General features: G+C 46.4%; 2 protein-coding genes across 7 annotated transcripts in view; one reads left to right on the plus strand and one right to left on the minus strand.

The window, feature by feature from the left end:
* Nucleotides 1-1,856, plus strand: MRPL35 (mitochondrial ribosomal protein L35). Of its 2 annotated transcripts, XM_014966734.1 has the most exons (4): nucleotides 1-133; nucleotides 279-447; nucleotides 1,106-1,250; nucleotides 1,495-1,856. In XM_014966734.1, exons 1-4 carry the CDS (start codon nucleotides 103-105, stop codon nucleotides 1,681-1,683), a joined length of 534 nt encoding a protein of 177 aa, XP_014822220.1. In that variant the 5' UTR covers nucleotides 1-102; the 3' UTR covers nucleotides 1,684-1,856. The 2 variants fall into 2 exon arrangements, with proteins under 2 accessions (XP_014822220.1, XP_014822219.1); XM_014966733.1 differs by lacking the exon at nucleotides 1-133 and having other exon boundaries at nucleotides 209-447.
* A 688-nt stretch (nucleotides 1,857-2,544) lies between these two features.
* The window catches only part of REEP1 (receptor accessory protein 1), a 65,225-nt gene continuing 45,225 nt past the window's right edge, over nucleotides 2,545-22,544 (minus strand). The window contains exons 7-10 of one of the 5 annotated variants that reach the window (XM_014935977.1): nucleotides 17,490-17,525; nucleotides 8,771-8,910; nucleotides 6,282-6,349; nucleotides 2,545-3,968 (exon numbers count right to left, since the gene is read on the minus strand). In XM_014935977.1, coding sequence (XP_014791463.1) covers nucleotides 3,722-3,968; nucleotides 6,282-6,349; nucleotides 8,771-8,910; nucleotides 17,490-17,525 — 491 coding nt within the window. In that variant the 3' untranslated portion in view covers nucleotides 2,545-3,721. Of the gene's footprint in view, nucleotides 6,350-8,770; nucleotides 8,911-13,006; nucleotides 13,150-17,489; nucleotides 17,526-22,544 lie in introns of those variants that run through there. The other 4 variants (XM_014935978.1, XR_001411256.1, XM_014935979.1 and 1 more) reach the window with 4 other exon arrangements.

The raw sequence follows: 22,544 nt of genomic DNA on the forward strand, positions 1-22,544 counted from the left end.
GAGGCTGCCCTCGGCAGCGCCCCATGAGGCGGGGCACGGCCTGGCCCCGCCCCCGGCGCAGTGTGACCTTCGCCGGCTGCCGTAGCCGGGGGACGCTGGGACATGGCGGCGGCGGCGCGCGGCGCCCTGGCGGGTGGGTGGCGCGCGGGTGGCGCGCGGCGGCTGAGGGGAGGCGGGCGGCCATGTCGGGCCGGGAGCGGGGGGCGAGGGGGTCGCCTGCGAAATGGCGGCGCGGGGCGGGATGGCGGGGCGTCTCCTGAGGATCCCGTTCTCCGTAGGGCTCCTGGGGCGCTGGGCCGCCCGCTGCCCCGCCGCGGGGCGGGCTCTCTCCGGCCTCTCCGTCCGGCGCGTCACGGAGGTGCGGGCACCGGCACCGGCCCCGCTGTGGAAACCGCGGCTGCTCTGGGGAAACCTGCCCGGCGGAGGCAGCCCCTCGGTCCTCGGCAGGTACGGTCTGCGCGGGTCTGTAGAGAGAAAGATTGAGGTTTATATAAACCTCTATATAAACCTCTGTGTCTGAGCGGCTTCGTGGACTGTTTATTCTGGCAAACGGGTCTGGTTTGGCCTTAAGTATCCCAATGTCTTGAACAGAAGAAGATTCACCTCAACGCAAGGAGGCAGCTTTGAGGGTGGCAGAGCACTGGAACAGGCTGCCCAGGGAGGTGGTGGGTCTCTGTCTCTGGACACGTTCCTTTTGGACAGGATGATGTCCAGAGGTCCCTTCCAGCCCCGTACCATGCTGTGGCTCTGCTGGGCGCAGTGCTTGAAGCAGGATGTAAAGCAGAGCGTGCTGTGCAGACGCAGGCTCTACAGACGGGCTCGTTGTGATCAGCACTGTCTTGCTGATAACATTAATGTTCTAAAAGTAATTTCTGAATGCCAGTAACGATTTAAATGTTTGACCACTGTTAGTAGATGACAAAGCTGTTGTGTGTGGAAACCAATAACTGAGATGAATGCCAGGGTGAGTTCAGCAGCGCAGTTAGTGTTGGTAGATGCGCCCTCCCTCATTCAGAAAAGCCAGTGGTTACTTTTAGAAAAAGAGGTTTCATTCCTTTTCTACTTCTTTCCCCTGGTTTGGGGGTGTTTTGGTTTCGTTCTTTAGTGTCACATCTCTGCTTCCAAGTCTACTGCAGCAGCCAGCGAGGACGCTCACTTACTGCAGCTTGCGGAAGGGGAAGAGGAAAACGGTGAAAGCTGTCATCAATAGGTTTCTGCGGCTGCACAATGGCCTTTGGGTTAGGAGAAAGGTAAGATTTTTCTGGCCATAAAAGCGTGTCCTTTACAGCCAGTGGGCTAATCGCTTTCCTTCCGTTAGAGGGCAGCAACTAGCCTGAAAGATGAAGGAAAAAACAACAAAAAAGCAAGCTCTGTAGAGAGACTCCCATCTTCCTGAGAAGTGGGGGATTTGTCCAGGTTTGCTTATCAGTATTGCTGTATATGTGTATTCGCAGTGACCTACTTTAAAGTCTTTTATGTCTTTTCTTCTGACAGGCTGGTTATAAGAAGAAGCTGTGGAAGAAGTCAGCTGCGCAGAAGAAGCGTTTGAGGGAGCTGGTGTTGTGCACTAGGACGCAATGTAAACTCCTTGATAAAATGACCACTTCTTTCTGGAAAAGAAGAAATTGGTATGTTGATGATCCCTACCAGAAGTACCACGATCGCACAAATCTTCGCGTGTAGAAATCCTGGTTTCATTTTGGCATCTCTCTAGGGAAGAGGAGGTGGTATATGTGATATAGTCTTAATTTTAGAATAAAAACCTGTGATACCTGTTACTTTTCTAAATAAACATGCGTATCATCTGATCAGAGCTATGAGTATCAGTGTCCCAAATAAAGGAATATTCAAGATTATTTTGAGCTACAGTTTGTATTTTACTTAACAGGGGTCAAGCTGGTTTCCTACATGTTCTGGTGTCTGTTGGTTTCCTGTGATTGTGTATAACATTTGTAGATGGATGAATGCAATTTAAACATCACTAAAAGTGAATAATTCCACATATGTTAAATTTTTTAAAAGAAATATGTTTAAGTAACCCCAGGATGTATTTTGCTGTGTCCATACTTATTGGTAGCTCATCGAATGGAGCCTTCCCTGGGGAAGGAGAGCAGGTTGTGTGGCAGTATTGTGGCCTGTCATGGTACTACATAAACTGTTGCCACGTCTCCACTCTAGAGAGCTCTAGAGAGCATGGGATGGTGAGACACTGGAACAGGTTGCCCAGACAAGTTGTGGATGCCTCATCCCTGGAAGTGTTCAAGGCCAGGCTGGATGGGGCTTTGAGCAACCTGCTCTAGTGGGAGGTGTCCTTGCCCATGGCAGGGGGTTGGAACTTGATGATCTTTGAGGTCCCTTCCAACCCAAACCATTCTATGATTCTAGATGAGAGGTTTCTTTACAAAGCCAATATTCCAGCAAGCGCATGAAAAGGAGTCACTTCTAGCAGTATTTTCATAACATTCACTATTAATTACCCCATTATTAAGCAGATAGCCCCTGGCAGCAGGAGCTGGTTTGCTGTACAAGGAATTCACCGGTTACTCAGAGTGTTCAGTAGCTGTATTTTTTTTTTCCAGTTCATAATACAGAAAGAAGTTCTGAAGGACATGCAGCACTTAGTGAATACATCCATATACAGTCAGCCAGAATTGAGATAAAAATAATACAGCCATCAAAGGAATTATTCTGGCCTGCCAGATACATTGAACAGACTAAAGGTGGCTTTTTTTTTTTTTTTTTCTTTTTTTAAAAGAAAAGATTAAGACTTTATTCAAGATGTATATCAAGCAGTATAACAAAACCAGCAAAACATCAACCTTTGGAGTACTGTTACAACGGCCACCCTCGTGAGGCATTAAATGTACCATTTCATCACAGCTCGTTTCTACTGACCACAGGACAGAAATCACATGAAGTGCACGATGACGGTCCTTAAGTAGGTTGTCGAAACGCAAATCCCAGCGTGGTGTTCTCTGCTATTTCAAAAATAGGGTGCTAAATGCAAAAAACCCGAAACAAACAGCGAAAAAGGAGCCTGTGATTAACGAGCGTTGGGTCACAAGTGGGAGGGTCTGTGGTTCCGTGAGCACACGCCACAGAGCAGTCGGAGGCCGCAGGTTGTTTACATGAGGCGAAGGAACATCGCATCTCTCCAAGCAGCTTCTCCCTCTGGTTGGGGATAAATAACCGGGTTCTCCTCTCCTCCTGTGCTGGGTTTGCATTCATACGATCTAGATTGGTGTGGGGTTAACGCCACGGTGAGGGCGATACGCGTGAGGTCTGTCTTGTCTGCGTTTGCTGTGATCCTGATCCAGCAATGGGTGACTGCTGTCACCGCCGACACCGGCCCCTGAGGCGAGGAGGCGAGGAGAGCTCTGCGCTGAGCTGCTCTGAGCTTGTTCCCCTCAGAACTAGGTGAATTTATGCTGAATTGGTGAAGTAATTCACCGGCCCGTTTTTCATCAACCATCTTCAGCTGCGGTTTCCTTCTCCCCAGCCTCAATATTGCAAAAATCATGCTCCCAGCAATGCAAGTTTCACTCGAGCCTGGTGCTGGGGGAAGGCTGTATCTATTTCCTGGGGCTGGCCTGCTCCTGCAGGCACCTCTCCTCTCTGAGAAGTCGGGAGGTGCCTGCCTGCCCCGGAGGACTGATGGGAGAGACCAGCTGCCTCAAAGTGCCCCACAACTGGGCTTTTCCTCCTCAAGCCAGCTCTGTTGCTATTTTAAACCACGGGCTGTAAGATTCCTCGCGTCCTCTCTCTGCTGGAGCCCTGCAAACGCTCCTTTGCCGGGAGGGGTCGGTGCGGGCGCACAGCGGCGACTCGCTCCATCGGGATCGTTCCTGGGCAGAGACTCGAGGGAAAAAGGGGAACAAAAGCCTTCCCGTGTGGGGCGTTGGTTGTGGGTGAAGGCGAGTACCCAGAGAGCGACAGGACAGACTCGGGGCAGCACCTGTAAACAACCCCTGTGTGGAAGACGAGGGATGAAAAGCAAACGACCGTTCTCTCCCGTGTACAGAACGCTACGGCACCAAGTGTCATTAGGCATTCACATTTCTGGTCTATCTATACACAAATATACAGCTCAGTTGATAAATTAATACATTTTTGCCAGAGATATGAAAAGGTTTATTTTTTTTCTCATTTATACAGTGAATGTTTTGAGAGATATAAGGCAACTCCCTTGTCAACAATGTCACCTCAGCACTTAAGAAATGCTAAACAGTCAAGTTTACAGTAAAACAGCAGATTAGACACACATTTAATAATTTTAGTGAGAATCAATATTAATACAGCATGTATTAAGAGAGAATAGAATTTTTCAGCTGTTCTGTAGCTCTACCTTGTTGGGGTTTTTTGGCATGATTGAGTGCAAACTTGTCAGCTTTTTTATCTTACACAGCCCATTGCCTAGCAGGGAATCGTAGCTTGCAACAGGATTTTATTTTCTGCTAATACTGCAGGCGGTTTTTCTATTTCTTTTTAATGTTTGCCAAAAGAAATCAAATAAACTCTAAAGCTGCTTAAAAATAAAACACACAAGCTTAGCTCCTCAAAGCTTTTGCTGAGTATCTTCCAAGGACTGACTCTTCCGTAACTGCTATTTAGACAGGTTTGTTGGGTTGGTTTTTTCCATTTACTTTCTGAAGACTTTTTTTCCTTCTTACCCGTTATAAAATATGGCTGGATTAGCACACGTAAAGGAAATAAAATCCCCGGGTAATGAGGGGAAATATTGTGGCAGACACAGGAAATACCTGCTTCCTATTCCTAGCCAGGTCAGATAAACAGTCGTGTGCGTGCATCATTTATTTCTCTCTTCCCCACGTCTGTAGGAAGCTGTGGGGGAAACCTCAGGGATCCATCAGGCAGGGACAGCTGGGACATGGGTGCACACCCGGCAGAGAGGAGGTTTCAAAGGCCACGTCAGATTTATCTCTGAGCCTGACACACTCCCGCCGGCTGTTGGCATCCGGGGCTGCTGCACCTGAACTAGCTGAGCAGTGCTGCTCACCATCCAGCCCACCTACTGATCCACTGGTGATGGCACGTCCTACGTAACGCTAAATGCTTTTCTAGTCTATGTGACAGGTCCAAGAGCAAACACAAAGGGACACGTAGTTAACTTATGTGTGAATCTCACATGCTCAACACTTACAAGAGACACCAACTTGAAGCACAAATACACAAAACCCTACCACGTCTTCCTCTTCTTTTTTTTATATTTCTCATTTATATACAGATACGAACACACCACTCCATCTGGTTCTTGTGGGTCTAACCAAACTCCATGCTACAGGCGAAACTTCAGGCTTCAGCAAGCAGCTCAGGCCCAGGGCCCTGCTCTGCTGGGGCAGCAGCTCTGGGGAGAGCGGGGCGCTGGGACGGACGCTGCTGCGGGCAGGGGAGAAGGGAGAGTTTTCCCCTGGAAGCGCGTCACTAAAGCGGTTCTAACTTCTGTGGCCGCAGCTACGAGAAGCCTGGCTTGCTCACGTTTGAAAGTGGCAGTAGAAGGTTTGCCACAAGCGATGCGATCTAGCTCTTCTAGCCGCCATCATTCTCCACACAATACTCTCCTGGCTCAGGCTGATCAAAATTAAGACTCCCCCTTCATTACTTCGTTGAAACCATTTATTTTCTCTTCCATGTCTCTTCCTCGTCCTCTGTAAGTGGTTCTGTCTCTATGGTTTTTAGCGCAATGGTTTTCTCAGAATACACGTGATTTACTTGCAGAGAGAGAAACAGAGCTGCAGCTCAACTTTCGCTAATGAATCTTGGACATTTTGTACAGTCAAAGTACTTTGTTACATCATTCACAGCCTTGAGGAGGAAGGGAGGAAAGAGAAATCCATGGCTTCTGCCAATCCACGTCATTAATGATAAAGCCATAAATAAATACAGTGTTGATGAATCATGATGAATAACTGATTGGTTTTGTTTCCATTGTGCATTGACAGAGCGAGAGCGATGCAGACACAAATGAGAACTGTAAATGTACAGCCTTACAGGATTAGTGGGAGTGGGTGTACGCTCCACAAACAAAACAAGGACTCTTAACCCGCAGGTGTCTGCCAGACTGTCCTACCCACGTCACGGACAAAGGCAAGAAGCGTGTAACAGAAGGAGAGAGAGAGAGGAGAGAGAAAGGCCATGTCTACAATGCTGTACATCAAAGCACATCCATCCCACTGCTGTTTCCTATATTATTAACGAGTAGCTCTTTAAGGCAGAAGAGAGACATTCTGTGGATCTTGGTGCTATTGGCTCATTGCACTCACATTGTTTCAGTGGCAGAGGACGAGGTACTTTTCTTCCTGAAGCGAGGTCTAAGGGTCCTAGGCGGTGCCTGCGGAAAAGCAGGAGAAAAACGTCAGTGGCGTAATAGTAAATGTTTCTTCTTTCCTTAAAACTCACCTCTGTGACAATGATCCAGGCACGAAGTACTGGAGAAGCAGATCTTGGCCCTGAAGATCATTAATGATCTGAAGCTGGTCCCTTTAAGCTGAAGGCCGCTAAGAAACCCACTGTAGGCCTTTATCCAGGTCATACCAACGTTTTTCCTCTGTGGCGCTTGGTTAGAGGTGTGGCTAAAGATTGCTAATAACATCACAGTCAGAGGGGCCAGGACAAAGTGGTGCCGTTTATGACAGCTCTTGGATGAAGAGAGCAAACTGGTGGCAGAAAGCCAGCGCTGGTGTCTCCCAGCCCACCCTGCACCAACCCACCTGCAGCCCCCCTGAGGTTACAGCTCGTTGGGGCATTACAAAGCTGAAGGACTCCCCACGGTGAAGCACTGGGCAGAACTCTTTTAAAAGATCAGCCCTTCGCTTGGGGGACAGGCCAGACACAATCCACTGAAATTATTTTAGAAGCCAACTACTGCCATTCTGCCCTGCAGCCAGCTGATACAGACAGCTTTAAAAAGGAGCCCTGAACGCCCAGGAGGAGCCAGACCAACTCCATGAAATTGGTTTATTTTGATAAACCCCATTCCCCAACTGAGACAGAAACTAGTCAGACTAGCAAACAAAAAAACCCACCGCACTCTGCAGTGCATAGTTCTCTCAGAAGAACTTTGGCATGGCTTTGTGTCTTGCCAGCTTGAGAAAAAGAAATGGTTACCAGATGTTGCAGAGGAGGACAAATTCTCAGTGTGGAGGCCTGTCATAGCATCATGTAGCACTGCAAGGCCTGGGAAGCTCTTCTACCCATTTACATAAATATCTAAAGTTTTATTTTCTTTAACAGCATCAATTCATTTATCTGTAAGACCACAACAGGGTCTTACAATTCATAAGTGAGGACTTTGTAATTTCTATTTTATAGGACTTTCCAACACAAGATCATACTCTATTTCCACATTCCACGATGCAGCAAGGTATAAATATTCATAGATAAGGAACTGCAGCACAGCAAGGTTTTGTTTAGTCTCCATCTAAATCTCCATCTCTTCCAGCTTGTCCATAAACCAAGGCAGTTTTTCACAGAGATGGGATTAATCCAACACCCTACTCCATCTTCCAAGCCTGTAATTTTACCCCAAGTCACCACTTTGAAACCCCCAAACCACAACAGAGCTGGGTGGGATGGCTGCATCCAGAAAGGCACAGCTGGAGGAGAACAGCTGAGGAAGAAAGCTGCTGTGTATGGCAAGCAGGGATCCCACACCACCTCAGACTCCATAGCTACTGGCTCTGAGCCGCTATCTGTAAAGCAAGAGCTTGGGGACACAGCCTGACAACCACAGCAGTATCTGCTGCAGCTTGGGAGAAGGCTGCTTTTTGGGAAGCAGAGTGGCTTTTAAAGCAAAGTAGCCATTAACTGCACAGTAAAGACTCTTAAATCAGGAATGAATAGCTCTGCCTCCTCTGGGAGGCCACTTGACAGCTCTGGGAGTAGCTACAGAGGCTGCACCTTTCCACCGTAAGAACAGAGCAGCCCAGCTTTTGGTGAGATCCTCTCAGAGATAGGATGACCCACCACAAGGTCACAAAACTGCTTATCAAACCACACTGCCCCAGTTCCCTCACACTGAGCCAAGGGGAGGAGAGGAGAGAACAAACCCAGCTCCTCCATGGTGAAGATCTCCTGGCTTGGACCTGAGAGCTGCTGGCTGTAGCTCCATCCCTCCTGCCCAGATCTGGAGGGAGTCTGCCTACAGCATCTCCCATGGAGGTTTTATTTCCTCCATATCAAAATGTTGCCAACGTTGATTTTGGCAAACCATGGTATAAGACCTGCGTCTCCTTTAGCTCTGTTTCCATGAAGCAGCTTCAAGCATACTTGTTAATACAGTGCCTGATTCAAAAACCTGTCGACGTCATGAAGTTGGTCTCGGTGGGGTTGGGGTAGGTGTGAAGCGAGAGGGTCTGGGCTCTGAACTGTGAGCCCTCTGCTTGTGGGTGCTGGCTCTTCTCACCTTGGAGGTGAGAATACATTTTCTTCTACAGACATGAAAAATCAACTAGCAGTTGATATCCAAATCCTCTCACCCAAATACTTCCACATTAGCACATGGTTTAGAGCTAGATGCAAGTTTTGTGATTCAGATCCAACTCTGAAGCCCCGTGTAACTATTACCTCCACAGGCACTAATTCAGACTTCTTTTGGGAAATCCACATGTGCAGAAAAGTGAGTGAACCCATAGCAAGACTCATGCCTGAAAGACCAGAAATCTATTGTGTTTTTAGACCACAGAGAGTTGTTCATTCAGTTGAAGATTCAAGGAATGTCACAGAAGGCGGAGCCTTGACAATATTGAAGTACCTCAAGGGGTTGATCCTTCTTTTTGGGCCTTTTGTTCATGGATGCACAATCCAATGAATCATTCTCTTCATCGTCTGAGAACACAGAGCCTTTTGTTTCACAGTTTGTCTCAGGTGGCTTTTCATACTTATTGTCCACACCTGTTTAACATGGCCATTTACAGTCTAAACGTGAAGACAAAGGATGAGGAGATCAGTGATGGTTTGATTCATGCTCCCCCAAATGTCACCTCACTACAAAGCCATGCATCTTCCAGGGATTAATATATAGAAGGTTCACACATCACACTCTAGTAATAGCAGCTGTGGGGTTAGAAATCAAAAGGCCCTTGTTTATGAAGCCATTGTAAGCTCTATTTGTATTATTTTACACAGAATCAAGAATAAATTCACAGCCTCTGATGTGCTGGAGGTTGACTCTAGAAAGAGATTTGTTTGTTTGTTTGTTTGGCTCGAGGATAAATAAAATAGCTGATTTCTTGAATCGCTGATTCCATCCATAGTTCCTTTATCTACTACTTCCAGAAGGAGTGCCCTCTAGAAGACACCAAATGAGGGCAGTACAGAGGCAGCTGCCTGTATGCAGAACTATGAAGCACAGCAGCACTAATTGACTTGACGCTGAGAAAATTCAAGCCCAGAACCAGTCTAAGCTCCACTGAAGTTAACTGAAAGCTTCAGCAGGCATTGAAGGGACCCTCAGCAGTGGGTGTGCTGCTGCAAGAGCAGAGCAGGGAAAAGTCTCTCCTGTCACTCTGGAGTAATTCTTATGGAGCACTAACTCCACCGACAGATCTGAAGGCAGATTATGGCCCTTTGGCTACAGACCACTAACGCCTGCTCGGTGGTTCTTATCCTTGTAACTTACAGCAAGATCTTTGTGGGACTGGTCACGTTGCACAACACAATTCATTTGCTGCCTTAAATGCAGAGAGGGAAGCAAGACGGTATTTTTAATGGACAGTCCAAAGCAAGAGGTACAGAAGAGGACGCCCAGTGTGACCAAGCTTTCTGCATCTCCACAGACAGTTTCTTATCAGGAAGGCTGGAGTTTTCTTTGTTTGACTGATCATTAGGCTTTTTTTCATTCAGAAACATGTCAGGAGTGGAAGTGTTTGCTGTTGAGATGGCATTAACCACAATTATTGACTCTACATTTAGACTGTTATATAACCACACATAGACATAATGCTCTGTGCTTCTTGTCTCAGCCTGACTGTAAGACTCTGCTGGACCAAAGACTAAAACCCAAAGACTAAAATCCAAGAGGATTCTTAGAAGTCTAATACTTATTAATCTATTTACATCTTTAAAGCACAGAAGAACTGAATTCCCCAACAGCTCTTTCAGTTGGGTAACAGAGAGACAAAAGGGAAGTGATTTGGCTACAGCAACACAAGTCACAAGCAGGTCACTGGAGCTCTCTCTTGTGCCAAACTCAAGTCAGCAGCTGAACTCTCTCAGTCCCTGCGCTCAGCCCACAGGATGCGGCTGCTGCTCAAGAGAGCGGGGCACACCAGCCTCTGGCCACTGACCCCGTGTTGCTACCCCTTTGCATGGGAAGGGCTGGAAGATGCCATCACGGGTTTCCAGGAAGAGCTGGAAGCTGACTTTTTTCCCAGTTGTACTGAAAATGCTGATAAGCCACATTGCAGAGAGTCCTGTATATGACTCTAGTGTTAACACTACGCTGTGCAGAGAATTAAGTGGTCCTTGCCACTTCTCTCATCCAACAAAAAATGGAGTCAAGTTTGTTCTAAATGCTGTTTGCTCAGCAAAGCCTGAACCAAGCATACCCAAATATACAGCCTGGAGGCCACGTACTGCCCCAATAGCAATTCATCTGACTGCTCCCACCTGTCCTCTTCCCCAGAAGTCCCTCAGATGTGGACTGCAGGCTGGACTTCAGGCAGTCTGTTTCCAGAGAGCGAAAGTGGGTCAGGACTTCTTTAAACTGCCTCACTGAGCTTTGCACAGTGGCCCAACACCACACACCCAGCCGTGTGCTGCTGCAAGGAGACAACAGCTTCCCCCAGCAAAAAGAGGACTTCAAAGGGGACAGGACGGAGGGATGTTGGAGAACCAGAATTAGAGCATTTAGTGATCAGAGTGCAGAGACATGAGCTGCGGAATCTGAAAGCCTAAACCATCAGGCAAATCTGCCCTGCTCCCTTTCTCTTACAGCCAGCCACTCCGCTGCAGAAGGAGACAGAAGGAACTGTCAGCCCTCATAACGCTCCCGTGAATACCATGTTTTTCCAGTGTACGTTGCTTTCTCCGTTATTATTCTCTCTCCTGAATTGGTTGCTGGGTGAAAAAAAAATCCAGGCAGCTCTGCCACCCATGTTACCCATCTCCACGACAGGCACAGCCTCCTGCAGGCTCCTCCACTCTCCCCATCAGCCTGAGCATCGCATCCATGTCCTGGAGGTACTTCTGTGAAGATCGAGAGGAGAGCTCAGCCTCCAGGCTGGCACATACTGCTTTGAGCCCAGCAGCAGAGAGGTCTGCAGAGTCTACTCGAGATTGGGCTGAGTTCTTCTTGCCCCCTGGTTCATCTTATTGTGAATAAGGCACTGAAAACCTGCCAAATGGGAACCAGTTTTGCTTCATCCTCAGTGATCTGGAAAAGAAGTGGGTCTATTCCTGGCCTTTCCACTATGTTTCTGACCATTGACAAGAGCGGATCTTGAATATACAGGGCCCTTTTTTTAAATCCCAGAGCGAGAAAGGAAGATTCTCTGCCCATCTTGCCTCGGGAAGGACATCTGTATTGCAGGCAATCCCAGCTTCATAGTGATCTGGGGTGCCAGGCTTTGTCCCACGTTTGTGGAAGCACTGCCCTGTTGTGGGACCAGACACAACTCATCTCCGAAGGAAGGGCTGCTGCTGTGTGTGTGCCAACTCTGAAGTCGCTTTTTTGTGAGTATAGTGATGACAGGATAAAAACCTAATTTTCCTACACCAAGAGACTGAGTCCTCTGCAGAAGAAAGTGTAAAGCAGGGGATTAATCAGAATAATAAGCACATGTGAGGACTTAGTGAGAAAGGAGATGGAGGCTTAAAGTGAATGGATGGGTTCTGGGACTCCAAGGTTTGTTTCTGGAGAAGGTTAACATTGTAGAGCAAAACATGTCAGGGTTGGCACAGGCTTCTCAACGATAGCATGTGGCCTTGGGTGACCTCCTGTGTGTTTCTAAGTGCTGTCATTAGGATCTGAGGCTGTGGAGCCTCAGGCCACTATCAGATGTCCCCAAAGTGGCAGAGCCAGCAGTATGTGCTGCTCCAGGGAAACAGCTGACAGCTCCAGGGACCATGTCACAGGCAGGAGACGGCTGTGTAAAAGCACGGACCATATGCCAGGCATTTCTCCTGGCGCTCTTGTCTTTGGGAGACTCTCAGAGCCCGCTCTGAGATGGGGACTATTTCGGGTGTCTCCACACCTTTGTGTGTGGAAAGGCAGAATCGCTGTAGAAACAGGAAATCAGCTGGTGTGCCAGGGCTAAAGCTGCTGCTGCCTCTTGCAAGTGTCTTTTCAGTACCCAGACGAGATTACACTCCTCTCTGCACTAAGGCAAGACAGAATCTGACTGTAGACAGTCTAGGAAAAGGGACCCCGTAATTCCATTTCCTATCATCCTATCCTAATTCCTTCACAGGGAACCGATATAACTAGCACATTGTGTGGGAAGCACTGAAGCTAGGCATATTCTGAGTTAAAGCAGACAACTGAGTGCTCTGCAGAATTGGGAACTACGTTATGAAATGCACCCCAGGGAACAACCCAGCATGGACAAGGGAATGTAGGGCCAGACTGTTGTCATTTTTAATCTCTGTGATTCTACGAGGGTTAAGAAATCTCACTTGCAAAACTCTTTTTAAAGCAACAAATGGGATTCAGTGACATGCTGGTTTTTTCAGCAATTGCTTTGATTGAGGCCCTGATCTATGCTGCTGTGGGGATGCCGAGTAACTCCTTACGGATTTTCACGAGTACAACAGAGGTCAGGACCTGGCCCACTCTAATTACAGATGAGAAAATGACTGATCTAGATCCTCTGAAAAATTCAGACACTTAAATACAGTCACAGTGGGAATCAGGCACCCCAATACCTTTGGGAGAAGCTGAAACCCCCCTTTATTTTGCTGGGCACAATACTTCTTCCTCCCCTCACTGTAATTCCTTAGGAGCAATGGGGAAAGCCACAGTCACAGACTACACAAGCCAGGAGCAAGGTATTGTATTATTGTAATGGAAGATAAAGTCACTTCAAAGCTTAAGCCTTTCCAGAGGATAATTCATATAAAGAGGTTTGCACACCACTTAACAAGAGCAAGAGAACAGATATTTATTTTACGATAGCGATCAGCTTCTTTTCCCTGCAACAAAGATAAATTTCCCATCATTTCCAAAAACATTGACCCAAGTCATGTACTTCCCCAATAGTTTTCATTGCCAAAACAAGACGTTAGGAGCAGCCAACTCCACCAGCACATGATGCCCAGGAGCCACAAAACAGAGGCAGACATCCTTTCCAAAGCCAAAGTCAAGTGCAACCAAAGCAAACAAGTCTAATCACATCAACAAAGTCATCCGTTAATGAAAACACATCCCACAAATGATTAAGTTGTTAAGTGCTAGTCTATTCCAAACACCTCAGAAGAAAACTCATGCAATCGGTAACACTTACATCAGAGTCCCATAATATTTACATAGAGAAAAGGAAAGAATAAACTGTTAGGGGAAAACATTGGGTTGTAAAGGTGGAAGGAACATTGTTTCAGAGCACAGAAATCGTCACCTTTACTGTCATAAAATCTGTGGTTCAACTGGAGTTTACTAAACAACAATTAATGTTTTAACCTTTTATTGGTACAGTGTAAATGTACTTAAAGGACCTATTGGTTTTCTATTAAAATTTTTCCTTCCCTGAAATAACAAAAACAAATATGAAAGTATTTTTAAATACCCTGAGAAAATCCCAAATTGCCATTCAGAGGTACTGTTGCAAAGTGATGCAAGTAGTCACTGTAAAAATTTGATTCAACATTTAGTAAAGGGAAGTTTTAAGGAACAATATGCCTAGAGCAACAGAAAGTTGTCCTTTGTTCTTTAAGTTCAATGAGAGAAAGGTTAAAAAAAAAATTTCCAGCACAACAGCTGGAAGCAAAACTGGCCAAGAACAAAACTGAAACCACCTACACCATTTAATTGAATTAGTTCAGAGATGTATGAACACCCCCTTGATGCAAAGTCAATTAGTTTTTTAAGAGTTCTTTCCGCAGTAGTAATCTCATGTGCAATTTGTAGCATCCCACAAAGAATGGGTTGGATACATCTAATCTACCAATAAGGTGATTTGTTTAAAACACAATTAAGTTAATGTCCAATTAAGGTCCTCACTGAGCTATACTGCTGACTGTGTGTCATCTGTCACCTTGTCTTCAGGGTGACAATCACATGTAGGAAGAGATCCAACAACAAAAAAAACCAACCCAAAACAAACCAAACCAAACCTCCAGGGGCTAGCTTTATGCTGCAACACCTCGCGGATGGCTGATGGAACATGTTGGCTGGGCTGACTGTCAGTCACTGCCGAGCTGTGGTTTTTAAGGCAGACATTACTGTATCATCACCACTATGGAGCACAACCCTGCAGTGCACAACTCAAAAAACAGTCCCATTCACCACTAATGCCCTTGCACATTTCTTACATTGCCTAAGGCTCCTGACCAGCATTTTAGTATTAAACGTCCCCTGAAAAACATGCAATCGTAACAGTTTCCCCGATATACAGCTGATTCTTCAATATCTGCTAGATGTATTTATTCTCTGCAAGGATTGAAATTGTTCCTCCCTCTCAACCATGCCACAGGTCTTTGCAACAGCACCTAAGAGACGTTAGTTGAGGGAATACCACCAAACACAATATTTGTTACTTCTTATATGCCAGTTCCAAGCAAGCTTGTTTAATACTGACCAACGTTTAAGCATTTACAAGGCACTGCCAGAAGACAAACAGATATCCCTGGAGATTTTCACTCTGTCCTTCCTGAAGGGGAAAAAGAGCTCTTACGTAAATGTACTGTTGTTCTTTGATGCTGAGGCCTGACTTTGCACAGGCCGTGAACATAGAAGAGATAAATCAGAAACTTATGTAAAGACCTGGAAAGAGTTTTGCCAGCAAAGGCTTGCCACTGACCAAGAGCAAGAAGAGCTGACACAGAAGCTGTCAAGAAGACACGCTGGAGTATAAATAGTGGAACATGCTTGTATTTAGTGAAGCTGCCCAGAGCAAGGGAGGATGAATGTTCTGAATTGTGTCAATGCCTCATCATGTGCAGATCGTGAGGCCGGCTGGAGCGAGGCAATCTGGCAGGAAAGAGCTTTTCTGTGAAGCAAACAGCTTCAGGGGCAGAGAAGCCCATCACCAGTGGCAGTGACGGATCTGCTCCCGGACAGAGGGAGCTCACGCTGCACTCAGCCTGGCCTTCGGCCTCTGCATAATGCACACTCCCGTGGCACCTGCAGGCCATACCCTCATGAAACCACCATGTTTCAGCCTAAACTCTTTTTATCTTGTGCAGTGCTTCTCTCAGGATATTATCTAGGAAGCAGGATGGGCAGACTTCTGCTCCCACCAGCCCGTGCTTGCCTAAGAGCTGTAGGGGTTTCCATGAATCAGACAGTGAGAAAAACAACGGCATTTTACCCGCAAGAGCATTAAGGCAACTGTTCCTGCCAAAAAGGCTGCATTGTGGCTCTAAACCAGCCTTTAATACTCCTGCTTGAGGTCGGGCTTGACTATCTGCCCATTTAGATTATAAACTCTTTGGAAATGCATACTGTTAACGATTGTACTCTGAAACTGGCTACACAGAAGTTTGTGCCAAGGAAAGATGAGTCCCAATAGTTTAGGACAACTTAGTCCTAGCTAAACAAACTTAGCTTCTTTCTTCCCCCTGCTTTTTGTGGCGCTGAGAAAACGTGTTCACATTACGTAGTCAGCTCTCAAAGCTACCAAAGCTGCATTTACAAAGGAGCATTTTAAAGGCCAGACCGTTGTCTGAGAGTGCATTAATGCATCTATTGCCTTGGAGACAGAGAAAGGGCAGCCTGTGGAGACAGAATGAACCCTCTATGAGATAAAGCCTCAGTATATCCCTATTGACATAGTCCAAGGGACTGGATTATGGCAGGGCGGGGAGGGAGGGAGGGAGGGAATACTAAACCAAGCCAATCTGAAAGACAGGACTCACAATTTAAACCAGATCAACGTGACTTTGGGCCCAATTTGTAAACATATCGGACTGATTACTGCTTTAGCATCATTAAATGACTTTCCTAAGATTAACTTATGACTATTGAGCACTTAAGGAGTCAGTGATTCTTTTTATAAATAACACTTTGAAGCCAAATCCTTAAAATTGGTTTAGGCCAAAATTAGAAGGGTGCTAATAAATTAGGCTGTGAATACAAGTGTCTCATGATTGCTTAAACAGATATGGCCTTAGCCAGGCTTTGTTCTCCTGCACAGAGACACGCTCACCCCAAATGTGCTAGTGCAAAGAACCAGAACAGGACAACAGGAAGGGTGACAAACCAAATGTGAGGGTTGGTTTGCCACCTGCATAGTGTGCAAGGAGACAGTGTCAGGCTGGTGTCACCAGCCTCCAGGCACTAACGCTGCAGAGGGCTGCATGGCACATCAGGTGCCAGGCAGTGGGAACACACACCCTGGTACTCTGGAAGTGCCAGAGCCAGCAGTGATGGCTGTGGCACGGTGGCAGCACTGAGAGCATCCTTCAGTCCTGCTGCTGTCCCCAGGCTGATTGCAGTGTGCAAAACAAACAAAAAGCACATGAGATGAGAGGTAAAGGCATTATGAAAGTATTTTGATTCCAGCACCACGAGACACTGCCAGTCTGGATTTCTTCTTTCTCCCTAGACAAGCTGCTTGGCAGCCCCATCCTCTGGGCTTCTTGGCATGCCCAAATCAGAGGCCTCCCCCTCCTTTCATCTGCCACTGGGACAAAATGCAGTAGTGACACAGCTCAGCTCTTAGCAACCACCCTGACTGGTGCAGCACTGAAAAGACCACGGGCAGCTAAACTGTTCACTATACTCCTAAGTTTGTAAACACAAGACACGCTGGGGACAGCGGGACATTTTTCTAAAATGGCTGTAGCAAAGACTAAAGCAGGGACAGCCTGTTCAACCCTATTTCGTCGTACCAGGGTCTGGGCTTTGTTATTTACCCTGCCCATCCCAAACACAAACATCCTCTCCACCGAGAAAGAAACACTTGCCAATCCTTAGGGAACACAGCAACGCAGGGCTGGGACTGAGGGAGGTTTCCTCTTGCTGCATTCCCAGTGGTTTTACACTAGCACTGGGGGATCCAGGGTTGATGGGTTACACCGGTGCAGCAAGGACAGTGGCACATCCTCTAGAACAGAAAGGACTGAGGTTTTTCTCCAGAGAAACACTCCCCAGCCTTGGGTAACACAGGTCAGTAAGGTGAGAAGCACCACAATACTTGCCATCAGCACACACACAGCTCACAAACTCCCTTGCAGCCTGGCCTTTTCCTGTTTTTTTCCCCTCTGGTGTTAGGAAACCCAGTGAGTAAGAGCAGCAGGAGCAAGCTAGGCTGGGGAACACAGCCATGCCTGAGAGGGATGCGTGGGTACCGGGGCGCAGGAAATCCAGCACTCACCTCTGAGGAGTCGGCACACTGAGCAACACGTGCACACTGAAAGAGGAGCTGAGCATTAGAAACTCATCAGGCTAAGCTGCTATCTCTCAGAAAACACCTGGCATCATTTTAAGGTGGCATAGAGAGACGATCGTCTCTGTTGAGCAGCAGGGAGCACAAGCCCAGGAACGTGCCTCACCCCAGGCTGTGTGCCTAATGGGTGTTAAGGCTGGGATTACGTACAGCTCCCTGGCTCTGTTCTCAGTTCAGTAAACAGAAATAACTCCTGACTAGAGGGAACCAGAAGTGTGGATAAGCAATGGGGAACACAGTGCAAAAGGCTGTATGGTAATAAACACAGGGTGCAATACGGGGATTTGTATTGCTACGTACCTGGATTTATTTATTTTTTTTTTGGTAGATTTAAACTTCTACAAGCACCGGTGCAGCCGTTCACATACCTTCTGAAGGAAAACTATCTGCAGATCCCTTATCTTCCTAAATCAGAAACACACTAAGGAGTCCTGCAGGAGTTTTACTTTGGTGAAACTGCCATAAGAATGAAAGCAACCAAGGGAATTGCATTGCACCCTTCAGTACAAATGCAGGAGACTCACAGATGTTCATAAAAGTGTGACCTTAACAGCTTCATCTTATGGATAGCTTGTGTTCCAGGAAACAGCCCAGAAATAATTCCCAATTTAATTCTCACAGTGGCACCAAGGACTCCAGAAAAAAAAAACAACCCACAACAAACTTTTGGTGAAAACAGAAAATTTGAGCTCTGTGTGATTTCTTTGGTCATAATTATCCTGCACTGTGGACACTGAAAGTTCCTCCATAGTTTCACAGTCATTTTAAACCAGCATAAGCCAGTGCTGCTGCTGAAAACATGTCCCACTGCCCCTCGCACTCTGCTTCCACCTTCCTTGTCCCATTGCTGATGTCTTGTGGTGCTGCTCTCTACAAGCCTGAGGATCTGACCCAGGTCAAGGCCATCCTGGAAGCAAGGACCAGCATTTAACTTGAACCAGCTGCCTGGCTGGGGTCAGCATATATAAATAAGATTTAAACATGTTCAAGGAAAAGGACAGTTCGGTGCAGAAGCGAGCAGTTGGGTCATACCCTTTCAACAGGAGTGCTGGCTCACATTTACTGGATGCTGCTGTGAAAATATGGCCTTTGTATAAAAGAGATAAATCTCAACCAACCACAAGAGATCTGCTGTGGGTTTAGATCAGAAGGTAGCTGACCACAGTCTTATGACTGTTTATTTTCTGAGAGCTCATACAACATACACACACAGGTTATTCTCACACATCTTTCTGGAGTTTTTCTGGATGGTGAGGAGTGAACTATCCAGACATATCCTGAACACTGATATTCCCCCACATCTGTTCTGTTCTGCAAAGCTTTCAGCACTTAAGTGCAAAACTGAGAAACAGCCTCGACTCTCTCCTGCCCAGAGGAGTGGAGAATATCAGAAAGCACACTCCGCATTTCTGCTTTGAAATCATTCCAGCTGAGAATGATCTCTGCTTGGGGTAAGCTTAAGCAGAAAGGACACTTGTTCTGGGCAATACAAAGGGTGGCTCCATAATATGGGATCCTCTGGCCCAGACTGTGCCAGCTCTGGACACTGAACACCCCACGATGCAACGCAAATCTCCTGCCACTAAGGTATGTCCCATTGACTCATCCAAAAGCAAGGCTGGCCTCCAGTACCCAGCCCACACTGGAGGTTTTCACTGACATCAGCAACTGTGAGACATGTTTGCATCAGCTATAGGGTTGAGCTATGGGACATAGTGGCCAATGTCCCACTCCTCAAGTCACTTCTGTCACTCACCAGCCATCACAAGGGAACAAGTTTTATCTGCACTGTCCAGAATGCTTTTAAGGCAATACTGTAAGGTTAAGAACTGCAAAAGCCCCCCACTGTTAAGAAAGACACATTTGTATGTGGATTGTTACTGGATATTGCCAGAACAACAGACTGCATTGAAAAATATTTGGAAATGTTGATCTGGAGCTTCCAGTTTTCCATAACAATGAGTAGCCACACCACATTTACAGTTCCCAAAGGAATGGGGCAGTTCTGCCTGTGGAAGAAGCAGAGGTTGGAACGCGCATTGAAGCTAAAACACCACAGGCTATATCATCAGGGTACCAGGAGACTAAATTGAGACAGGCTGAACTAAGAGCAAAGCAAAAGATAAAGAGAACATGTGATGGGCCTTCTATGTGGAGGAAGAGCAATCATCGTGTTTCCTTGGTGTATGTCGAAGGAAGGTGTGCACATGCTTCACAGGAGCAGTAGCAAGGCCTCGTATAATGTGCTGGGAAGGCTCAGGGGTCAGTAGATACACACAAATCATGGGAAAAGCAGCCTGTCCTGGTTTGAGAGCCTAAACTACGACACAGTTGTTGCTCCTTCATGCCATCTGCATGTGGCTTTTGACTGGATGTGAGGAGGACAAGGGTCTTTCCACAAGACGGGTGTGAATACACCTGGAGCCCATTATACACTGAGAAGTCCTGCTGGAGGAGGGGATCTGCTCATCATACAGTGGGCACCACTGAAAAGACAGCAAAAGGTAGAGGCAAAAAAAAAAACAACCACCAAACAAAAAAAAGCAGCAAAAGGTTGAGGAAAAGGAGTAATTCCCCTTGTCTCAAAGGCAGCTCTTGCATATTCTATTTCTTGCCCTCATAAGACACCCTTCAACAGGCAAAAATAAATCTTTGCTGTGTCTGCATGTGGATGTTACTAACTAAATGCCAAGCTCTTCACACGGTGCTTTGTGTCAAGAGGGGATTCAGAGTCACAAATCCATCCAACCAGCACCAGTCACATTACAAAAATAACAACAATGGAAATGAAACAAGCTGAGTGGTTATTTAATGTAGCCTGAGTATTGCATGGTCCTGCAGTCAGATTTTGGCCACAGCCAAAGCCCACCAGCATCAGGAAAGTCTTTTCATGGGTTTCAGTGGGCTTGGAAACATGCCCAAAGAGATGTGAAACCAGAACCTACACCACCCCTGGTGCTCACAGGGGTGTCAGCATTTCATACCGACAAACTTGAGTTTCATCAGTCTCATCTGAAGGGGAAGCTAACAGACCTCTCTCCATCCCCCGTCTTTCCAAATCACTTTCTTTCAGATATCACATTGATCTTAAACAGTGTCACACAACAGGACTGGAACTGTTGCAACAAGAAGTTGCACACAAGATCTGATTCTGTTTTCATTGCTTAAGGGATGGGACCCATGTGAAATCCTGTAACTTCATTCTAAAGAGCGAGCTCTTGTCTTTGCCTCACTGTTGCTTCCATGCATCGTTCATTCAGTAGCAAAGCTGGCTCCTGGCCTCTTGATCTCAAAACGTATCTCCCCAAAGGTCCTCCAAAATAGTTATGGATATAAGGTGGATCAGCAAATCAGTCTATGTTAAAAATAATTCTTCAAAAATAGTACAAGAAAGTGTTTTTAATCTGGATAAAACTCAGGATTTTGACCCAAGTCCACAGCTCTTTACTGCCGTACAGTTTCAGTGATCACAGCTAGGCTGTTCCATCACCTGAGGGTACCACTTGACATCTCGTTATCATAAGGCTGCTATTCTCTAACATGGCTGTTTCTCCCGTTGAGAAAATTAAGAGCCTGTGCTAGATGCTAAACTAATTATGGTCTTTGTACATCCCTGACAGCCAAATGAGAGAAATGAAGGGAGCTTTAAAAGCACTTCCATGGGCAATCTGTGTATGTACTTCATCAAAGACTGTGACCCCCATAAGACTAAGTGATGCTCACACACACTCCCAGCCATGGGGATGCCAGCACCAAAGCATAAAGGGTTACAAATGCTACAGCAGCACTTGGCTTTTCCACCTGTGAGGTCAGCCGTGGCCTAGCAATGCCCCCTTCCTCAGGCAAACCCCATGGGCAGCAGCACTCCTCAACACACCCAGCCAAAATAACACTTCGGGTTCCTGTCCCTGCCACAGTTACTGATTGATTGTAAATTCAGGCAGTGACTTTGAGAGCTGCACTTGCAGAGGACTGTGATAGGTAGGAATGGATGGAGGATGGAGGGAAATGGGTGGAAGCACCTAAGTGAACAAATGGCAGAGGAAGGGCTATAAAAGTGGCTCCCAGATAGATCAGCAAGTCATCAAGATACAAGCACACCTACATGAAGCTTCTCAGATGCCTAGACTGGGAAACAGAGAACAGATTAAAAGAAAGGAAAATATAAAAAGGGACTTTTCAGTTATCCAGAAACTTCTCAGAAGTAGTAGCAAGATAGAGCACCGTTACTACAAACAGAAACCTTCTTGCAAAACTGGCATCAATCCACTTCCACAGGTATTTTACATGTTCTAATCACTCAAGTAAGGTGTTACAGAAAAGCCACACAAGAAATCTTCTAAGGTATCAACCTTAAAATACACAAGCATCTTCTACCATATGTGGCTTTCTGGACCTCAGGAAGTACTGAGGCATAAAAGTACACTCCAGGTCATATCAGTATTTTGCAATAAAGTGGGGTACAAATTCATGTGACCTCAACACACACAAGCTGAAACTGCTACATTTCAAACTTGCCAGCAGATGTTTCACAAGCTACCAAGTGCAACACGCCTGCAGCTTTCTGTGGCTTCTCATCACAGCAGTCAGGCATGATCTTTGGTGGTAGTTTGGAATCCCAGAACCCCTCTGGAACACCCTGTTTGGGATAACCCTCCATGTCTGTATTTTTGAGATCTAATCTGAAAACCTGTCTCCAATTACATGTTATGGATCTGGGCTCGCAAAGATTTCTTTAACCAAGCTTGAAATAAATTTTTGTAACTAAATCCTCAGGAATGGATCTTATTCCCACCGTGATGTTTCTTCCCTTCGTCCTTTCAGAATTTGAAAACAAACCATTGCCCTTCAGAGACTTGTTTTCCATAACAGTGCTCCTGCAGACACCCTTCATACCATAAACAGCTGTCAGACCTTGGTCTCTGCTTCTAGGAGTGCTTTATAGGGGTTTCATTTCTCAGTTCGTTTCCTCAGTGATAAAGT

Source organism: Calidris pugnax, unplaced genomic scaffold (genome assembly GCF_001431845.1).
Source record: "Calidris pugnax isolate Ruff unplaced genomic scaffold, ASM143184v1 scaffold14, whole genome shotgun sequence".
Classification (NCBI taxonomy): domain Eukaryota; kingdom Metazoa; phylum Chordata; class Aves; order Charadriiformes; family Scolopacidae; genus Calidris; species Calidris pugnax.

What these genes read in the sequence shown, in the direction of transcription:
- MRPL35 (XM_014966733.1), top strand. Translation starts at nt 224, where the DNA reads ATGGCGGCGCGGGGCGGGATGGCGGGGCGTCTCCTGAGGATCCCGTTC. An exon ending in AGCCCCTCGGTCCTCGGCAG is followed by an intron (nt 448 to 1,105) that starts GTACGGTCTGCG and finishes TTCGTTCTTTAG; the next exon opens with TGTCACATCTCTGCTTCCAA. An exon ending in GCCTTTGGGTTAGGAGAAAG is followed by an intron (nt 1,251 to 1,494) that starts GTAAGATTTTTC and finishes TTCTTCTGACAG; the next exon opens with GCTGGTTATAAGAAGAAGCT.